Source organism: Rutidosis leptorrhynchoides, unplaced genomic scaffold (assembly GCF_046630445.1).
Source record: "Rutidosis leptorrhynchoides isolate AG116_Rl617_1_P2 unplaced genomic scaffold, CSIRO_AGI_Rlap_v1 contig415, whole genome shotgun sequence".
Classification (NCBI taxonomy): Eukaryota; Viridiplantae; Streptophyta; class Magnoliopsida; order Asterales; family Asteraceae; genus Rutidosis; species Rutidosis leptorrhynchoides.
This window is the reverse complement of record NW_027266648.1, coordinates 54,137-63,423: the sequence shown is the minus strand read 5'-3', so window position 1 is coordinate 63,423 and position 9,287 is coordinate 54,137. Positions and strand designations below refer to the sequence as shown.

At 35.2% G+C, this 9,287-nt stretch overlaps 1 protein-coding gene across 1 annotated transcript; it reads right to left on the bottom strand.

Annotated features, from left to right (window-relative positions):
• Positions 1-1,699: 1,699 nt before the first annotated feature.
• LOC139883549 (protein-tyrosine-phosphatase IBR5-like) lies at positions 1,700-3,493 on the bottom strand. Its single transcript, XM_071867713.1, is given in 6 exon segments — positions 1,700-1,907; positions 1,909-1,999; positions 2,103-2,209; positions 2,419-2,476; positions 2,726-2,825; positions 3,260-3,493. Coding segments are annotated over 6 exon segments (798 nt in total).
• Between the last annotated feature and the right edge of the window lie 5,794 nt (positions 3,494-9,287).

Sequence of the window (9,287 nt, the reverse complement as noted above, 5' to 3'; positions counted from 1 at the left end):
CTTTATATTTATATTATTGAGGGTCTATCCTCGTAGTTTATATATATATATATGTTTGTATTAATAATTTAAGACTCAGATTTGAATGATGGAATTGAAGGAATATCTCTTTGAGAACTATCTTCGTGTAAGATGAGCTGTGTGTCATTCTATCATATTAAAGCGAATTTTATTAATTAAAATTTATGCACTAAACCCTAATCTCCTCTTTACTCTTCACGCCACTTCTCCGCCACCTGTCACTCTTCATTGACAATCACCACCGCCCTTCACATCCGTTCCACCTCCTCTCGTTGCCACCATCTCTGTCTTCTCCGACCACCACCCACAGTCATCGCCGCTCTCTTTCCCCTTCGAACCCTAGCGACCACGCCGTTCCCATCTCTCCCTCCACTGTAAACTCTCTATTCCACCACAAAGCCTCCACCTTTCACGCCCAATCGTCGGAACTCGTCTCTCTGCTTTCCGACCAAGCTCCGTTCACGGCCGCCGTCCGTATGCCATCAATTTTCGTAATAACCTTATCCTGCAATAAATCCACAATGAGTGGAATAACTCAATTTTTTTATCCTCATTGTAAATAAGATTACGTACTGCATTTGCATGGGACAATCCAAGGCAACTTCGGAGGAAATTGAATTTGCTTCAGAAGTTGTATGCTCAGCCTATATTGAGGAGAATTTTTTTGAGATGCGATCGATTTTTAAAAGCAAATAGTAAACGTCCAATATACTTGAAACAAAATTATATTTGGTTAGACTATAACTTGATAGGCCTTCATGCAGAAGGCAGTGCTATATACAAAATGCGGGCAAGGAAATTAATTTATTTGTGGAATAAAATTAATATTTGACAAATGTGATTAACCCCAAATCTGAAAGATATTTGACAACTTGCATATGCCAAGACGTAGATACCTCTTTCACAATATATGATGAGAAAATCTATATATACATAAGACCCAAACATTCCCTCTAAAGCAAACATAGAAAACAGACATCAATATATATTTAGCTAGCTTGATTAATTCATTACCTCTAAATTTAGTTTATTGGAACTAGGAAGTGATGTTGATATATAGAATGGGTTCTAAAACATCATTCCTCCTCATCACATTCCACGTTCTAGTCATCACAAATTCACAATTCCAGTAGTAATTCTACCTCCAATAATAATAATACTTCCTCCGCATGCTGATACATATTTTTTTAACTTTTCTAAATACATTCAAGAAGATATGTACAAATTCACTAATATTGACTAAACACACATCCTTTTAAATGTATGAAAAAAAGCTAAAATAGACGGAAGGAATACCAAAGTGCTCCATACTCTCTTATGCATGTCCGTTAAACTCGGCCTTTTATACAACACCGTTAACGTTAATATCCCTCTTCATGCTCGACAAATGTGGACTCAAGAACGTAACTCGCTTTTTTGACAGCAAAATTCGCAAAGAAACCCTCATTACTATGAATGAAATTTCCATTAAATTAGCATGGCTTCACCGAATATTGTCAATCTATTGCATATATTGGCGCAAAAGATTTACATGAAATTTATGGGTATAATCCGAAAAAGGAAAAACATGTATGAAGTTGGGGACTCCGCCTAGGCCATATATCCTGATCCCCAGGCAAGCATCTCAGATATAAGAGTTTTGTAATGTAAAATAAATCTCAAAATAAAAATCTTTGGCCTAGGAACCGTCCATTGGAATATCACTACTACCTTGGTTCTGCAAGACATTGTTGTTCTCAGGCCGTGTAGCTCCAAATGTGAATTCTTGTGGAACGACGTTTAAAGGAAGACTTGTAAAAATAGAGCTGTTGCCAACACTGTTGAAAACTGATGCATTAGAATTAGGAAATGGCTCATTAGCTTCTGGAAAACCAAAGCTGAAGGAAGACAGCCTGAAAACTTGTCGTCGCCTGGTTGTTGCTATTTTCGATTGACCTGAATATTTTCTGCTCATATTCTTGTAATTGCATGTACACAGCTGCAGAAAAAATATACTTAATAGTCGGGTAATTGATGATTACCAAATCAAAATATTGTTTGAATTGCCAAAACATAGATTAGCAATAAATAAATGTTAGCACCTTCAATTAGCTCAACAGATGGTCTCCGATCTTTGACCCACTGATAACTTTGTGGCAACCTCCATCTTTTCGTCTTCATCAAATAAGCTATTACAATAGCTGGTGATCTGTAAATTGATCATAGACAATAAATAGTTACTAAAAGTTTAATTTCATTGCTATACTCTAGAACACAAATCTAAATATCCATTTTTTTTTCCAATTCTTTGATGTCCTACATTGAGAAAACACTCTCAAATATACTTAATCATCATCAAACCACAAACCCAATTACAAGGAATGCTGAAAAACAAATCAGAAAATTCTGAAAACAAACCTATTTTTGCCCGACATGCAGTGCACAAGAACTCGAGCTTTGTCTTTCTCACATTGTTCTGCAAAGTTTATAAGCAAAATTACTCTGTGCAAAGACAGGCTTGTGCTAGACGGAAAAAGATTTGTTTTTTTTTCTATTTACTGAAGAGGTATCAATAAGTAGAATGCTTAATTTTGAAATTGAATTGAGGGAAGTTATTTAGAAAAGGACATAACATTAATAAGGGTACTTGAGATGACACTAATAGATCTTTCTACAAGTAGTATAAAGATACAGACATAAAAATATGTTTTTAAAGAAAACGCACCCAAGTATTGATTAGCATCGTCAAAAGCTAAAGCTTTGTCGTCTTCAAGGCAGTGATATGCAAATGAACTCTTGTAGAGATTTTGACAAGATGGCACCGTCTGCATTGGATCAACATTAGAAGATGCCAATAAGAATTCACAAGCAACATCAAACAACTTGTCAGAATCAATAAGAATGGCTAATTTTGTAAAAGAAGCACCAATGTTAGAGACGCAAATCATCACTAAGCATTCTGTTCGAGCACTGAAACAAAAAACAGCAAACATTACCTGTTGATTGCTGTAAACACAGATAATTGGAATGAGTAATTAAATTTAAAAGCTGGATTATTTTACAAAACCCTGATCATAAACACAATTACTATTAGCTGTTTCTTGCCTGATCAAAATTTCCCAAGTGTTATTATATTGCCAATTGATTTATATCGATACGAGAACGATAATTGATGCACCATAGGAAAGAAATAATTGATTTCCGAGCAACAATAATCACGAATTGAAATAATTAAAATAATGAAAGAATAAGAGCTCACATTAAGTATACGAGAAATCCCCTGAGTCTTTAGCAACTCTGACCGTGAAGCATTGTCGTAGCTGCCCAGATACAGAAATTCCGGCAAGATCTCAGACGGGAATGCACTGACGTGAACCGCCGACTCGGAAGCCTGCGGACTCCGGTGACCACAAATCCCGCAAATCTCTCCGTTCTCGTAATCATGATAGTGGCCACAAACAGCACAAGGATTCTCTCTTTCCCTCTTCCTCATACTCTAGCTAATCACTCTGTATTATTCAGATTGCTATGACCAAATGAAAAGAAAAGAAAAGAATGCAACCCAATTTTCAAGTTGCGATTTTGCAGCAAACCCAACTTTTTGAATTCTGATTCGGAGACGAAACCAAGATTATTTTGACTCCTGAATCCTGATGATGATCGAAAGAGAGAGTTATTATACTACCTATTTCCTGTGCGATTGTGTGAGGTTCCATTCCATCATTTAATGTTAGGCAAAACTATACTTTAGTCCATGCATAAATTTGTTAACTCATTTTTCCCTTAATAGTTTTAATGTATTGATATTGATATCCAATGTAATCATCTAATTAATTGGGAGCTAATGGCTTGTTTGGATACATTGATGCAGTATTGGATTTGCCCATACTGTGTTGATTGGATACGGCTTCGGATTCGTGATCTAATTTTATGTTCGGATCGGATCGGATCGGCTTAAAGGGATGGATTAAATAGTCAAATTAAGAAAGTTATTTGGATTGCTGGTTTAGGCAGGAGGATTAGTGGTCATATTACCTAACTACCCATGATGACGTCGTTTTAATAGTTCCCAATTTTTAAAAAACAAATCGAGATTTCACAAAATCAAAACACTTTCCCACTAAGAAGAACCCTATCCCATCCCGCCCTCAATTGATCCAATTTCGTCCAAATTTGATTGTGATTCTCTTAGTTCACCTGAAATTCGACCCTTCCTTTGACCTCACTCTCATAACCCCATGCAAACGATTACTTTGAATGTTTGATATGAATCATGGCTATCAACTCCGGAACATTCTCTTCTTCTAAAAGCTGTCGGCGGTCGTGTTGAAGTGGTACACAATGCACAATCATGGGCAACGATTTCGTACTTACAATCTCTACAATAATGTAAGTTATACTTTTGGTCATTTTTTTGTTCTACCAGTTCGTTGGGTTCTCTTGGTCGAGTTGTAGCTATCACCGAGCCTTGGTCGAGTACTGGTCGAGTCATTAATGCTTTGTTCATGTAATTATTAGTTGTGGTTGAAATCATGTGTTTTGATCGATTGTTCGAGTCTTTCGAAATCGTCGAGTCTTGTTTGAGTCTTTTGAAATCGTCGAGTCTTTCGAGTCTTATTCTATTTCCACGATTATTGGTCTAATAATATTTTTATAATATGTGATTGTATCCTGAGTTGAAATGTGAAACCATGTCATGGATGGGGCAACAATGCCATGGTAATCCTTAAGATAGCTTATGACTTAGAAAGGGATGCACGATTCCAACTTGTGGCTAAAATGCAGTATGTAGAAGTAAACTAGTTTAGCTTCGAAATGAAAAGGTACTAATGCTATACAAAAATGTCCAAATTAGAAAATGACAAAGATGTCATGGGAACCTACGTTGACTGTCTAGAGGATGAGCTTGGGAAAATGAAGAAAGTGGCTGAATCTCTTAAGAAAGACATCGAGATCCTGCAGCTAGAAGCAAGAATGGTCATGTTAGATGCTGATGGAATATCAAGAAGAATCGAAATGGTAGTTTCTTGGGTTCTTTGTGGTTGTATCTTTAGGTATTTGGATTCTAAATAATTTGTAATGGATGCAGTTTAGGTTGTTAGTGAGAATTTGTAATGGATTGTAGTGACTTTGTATGATTTGGTAATGTATTGGTATTGACTTGTTATTAATGACTTTGTAATGATTTGGTAATGTTTTGATAATGACTTGGTAATTATTTGTGTCATTCTTATTATGATGATCATTCTACAACTGTAAAATAAAAAAATTGGACATGTCCTTATTGTTTAGAGGCCTTCCTCTTTTTATTCAACTCAACAAGAAGCACAACTAGTTTTAACATAAGAAGACACAACAAACTATTACAAGTACAATCCTTAATACACATTGTGACATCCTTTAGAAATGTTACAAATTGTCACCAACAAATTACAAGTTTAAGGAATTATAACAACAAATTGTATCTATCATATTACAAGTTCAAAAAATTGTCACATCTTTCTCATAAGTTCTCACAAATGACACAACACTTCAGCCTTGCCTAGATGCAATCCACTCCTCAAACATTTGGTATGTGAAGTTGTCTCTCTAAGCGTTCCATTCAGGAGTCGTCTCTACAAATGCTACGTCTAGAAGATCATCACCTTGAACAACACTTGATCATCTATTTTTCCTATTAGGTGCATTCTGTTCCTCTTCATCATAGTCACGAGCCATCTCTTCCCTATATGGTTCAATGGTTAGAGAAAGTGATTAAATAAAAGACTATCTTGTTAATGATTAAAAACTAATTTAAATGATGAAATTATGGAGCAATCATCAAGCTAAAACTATCTTGTTCTAGATTTTCATGTTGTATCAGGTTGTGCTCCTTAGAATTCCCTACCGCATCTTCAAGACGCCGAAGCATCGCTCGATGATATTCCTTGCAATAGCATGCCTCAGGTTGAAGAGCTCCTCTTTTGTTAAGGGTTGCAACCCTTTCTTCCACTTGTTCTGATGAAATCGAATTCCTCAATATGGTGCAAGAAAACCTAGAGCAAAACTAACATCGACCAAATAGTATTTACCTACAAGATCAACTAATAGTGTTAAAAGCATATAATGTAAGAAAAAAAGTTATAAAAAAAATATTACGAACCTTTTAGCACTTTTAATCCATTTTCTCTAAAGAGAGGGCATCACGCAAGATTCAGGAATCTGATGTCGACCTTCCCAACCGGGCATATGACAAAGATGAAGTTCATATTTTGGGTATACATTTGTGGCAATATGGCCCTTGTGAGTCCTATATCTGGTTTTATCAACCTCACTAACTTTAACATCTAAGAAAGTACCATATAAACCTCATACACAACCTTTAAACCATTTCCATTACATGTCATTGCAATTATTTTTTACAGCCTAAGGCTGTTCGAGCAATAGTTTTTATAGCTTACACATTACATAAGGAGCTCGTTTAAAATTGCTACTTACAATTTCTTTAGACCTCATGAACATTTGTGCAACTACAATCATCTTAGGATATTGAAATTTGATAGCACTAACTATTTTCGACTAAGTCACCTAATGTGACAACTCAACGAGTTACAACTGAAACCTAATCTAATAATCACTTAAATATAATTTCCTTTTTAACAAAATGATTAACTAGATTTACAAATGATCTACTTAAGAATAATCTAAACAAAGATCTAACAACCTATTCTTAAGCTAGATACTAATATAGCAGCAGATAATCAACCAGTACTAATTAAACAGATTACAGTTATTAATCTAAAGACAATCCTACGTACAATGAATGTAATAAAATAGTACGGTATGAACTAACACAGTTTGTAACTAGTGATCTAATGAATTGATTCAGAGTATAATAAACTATGAAAGAGAATAAACAAGTACTTGATCAATAGTAACTGGACCAGTACTAACAAAACAGTTTACAATCTAAAGATAAACTAAGTGCAGTAAACTATAAGGGCTCGTTTGAAATGGTAGATAAAGCAACGGATAAGATAAAACTATCTAGTTCGGAACAAGAATGATGTTTGGATCGATTGATAAACTTATATTAATCTGATTTGGGTGGACTTTTGATGGATAACTCCATCTTAGAGGGATATGCCTTATTATTTTATCCGTTGCGCGCTAGATAAGGGAATTGGCGTGTTTTTTACGCAATTGTCCCCAGTTCATTTAAAAAAAAATGACAAATGCCCTCAAAGTCAAACATCATATCAAATCCAATTTTTTTTTCATTTCTCTTTCATTTTTTTTCTTTCTCGTTCGTCCCTCTCTCGTATGAAAAAACTAGTTCGTCGTCCTATCATCACCCGATCAAAATTCGATGCCGGAGTAGTCCAAATCAACTTCTCGACGTTTCTTTCCCTTTAACACAGTAAGAACTACCATAAATTAACTTCAATTCCATGTTTGGATAGACTGGATTTTTAGGATTTCAAAAAAACTTTGGGACTTTTGTTAATTTACGATTCTTACGGGATGTATGGTTATATTAGGTTAATTAAATATCGATTCCTGTTCATGATTGCTTGTAATTTGGCTTGTAATTGGAATTAGGATTTCGTACGATTTGGGGATTTGGGTTTCTTACGGATGTATTGTACTGAATTTGAGAAGGATGATAAATCCAAAGGCTTGTTTCTCAATACTTTTCTGTAATTGTCAAAGTGAAACTCAATGAAAAGCGTGTATGTGACTGAATACATCATCGTGTTTTGTAATACTAAAAATAAATAAGAATTTACATGTGTTATTAAAGTAAGGGTATTTAGGTAATTAAACCATATAATCTTGTTCATACAATCTTGCGATCCAACTGCACAAGCTGATAACATAAAGCTATCCGCACTTTATCCATGTTGCATCCAAACGGCAGATTACATAATATTAACCATATCCATAACCGTGTTACTATTATTTCCATAACCGTTGAATTATGTCTATCATTCCAAACAAGCCCTAATGAGATAATTAAATGGAAACTGAACCAGAACTTACAAAGCTAGTCTATGATCTGCTGATGCACCTTAGTTGATGTTGCTTAAGTCACTTCTCTAGATGTCGGTGGAACCCGAGACTTAGCGTTGAACGATGATGGACTAGTTCGGTTGAGTTGATACTAACTTAGTGTCGTCTGGACTGATTCAGTTTAGTTAACACTGAACCAATGTCTTCAAATTTGATTCAGTTGAGTTGATACTGAACTAGATACATCAGCAACAGTTTGCAATATGTAGATCTGCTGATCTAGAGATCTGATGAACTGATTGTGAGATAAACTGTTTGTGATGAAAGTCTCTCTGAGATATGTAAGTTTGTGCTTGAGACTTTGAGGATAGATCAATTATAACTAGATCTGAAGTTAAATGGATTCTACACGACTGACGTATAAGTAATAAGTCTCTTGTAGACTGGTTGCGAGGTTTAGAGACTTATGAACTAATAAAATGAAAGATATTATGTTGTGGGCTTTGGATTTGATTTGAATAATAAAAGTAACACCTAAACGAGTAGCGACTCAACCAATTGTTACTATGATGAAATACGAAAACAATCTTGAGGCGAATACAGATTCGATCACTATTGCAAAAACGTGATAAGGTGGAAGAATTGTTCTCTCTAAAGACTTGATCTCAATAGATGGAACTGTTGGAGTATATAAACGTTGTGGTTAAATTGGCACAATATAGATTAAACAACTTATAAAATAACAAGAGGTTTACATGAAAGATTTCAATGCAAACATTTTGCGTCTTCTATTTATATTGTTGTTTTGTGTGTTAACGAACACTTAATCAGTGGGCGATTACACCAAGTAGCCTTTTCTTACAATGGTGGGAGATTACCTCCTGAATTACCTTGAAGCTGTGCACAAGCCGCACGCTCAACTAATCCCAATAACTCGCTAATCTCATATTAAATCTAAACCTAGGTGACCCAACCTATTCTAGGAACCTACTCAACTTAGTCGAACCACAAGGTAGTACTCTCGACTCTTATTCCCAACCATTTAACCATGTAAAACCTATGACAACAAACAGAGGTCAGAAGTGGAGTCCAACTCCCTCTCGAATATCCTCTCTCAAGTAAGCTGTTTGTGCAAAAAGGTCTGATGGAAACTCGTCCTCCTTTTATAGCTGCTCCTTTGCCTTGCTCGGCACTTAAATAATTGATAACAAAATCAGACAATATATGATCTCTCATAATTCAGTTTCCATATATAAGTATATTGCGTGTGGTAGAGATACTTGAGAGCAAAAAAA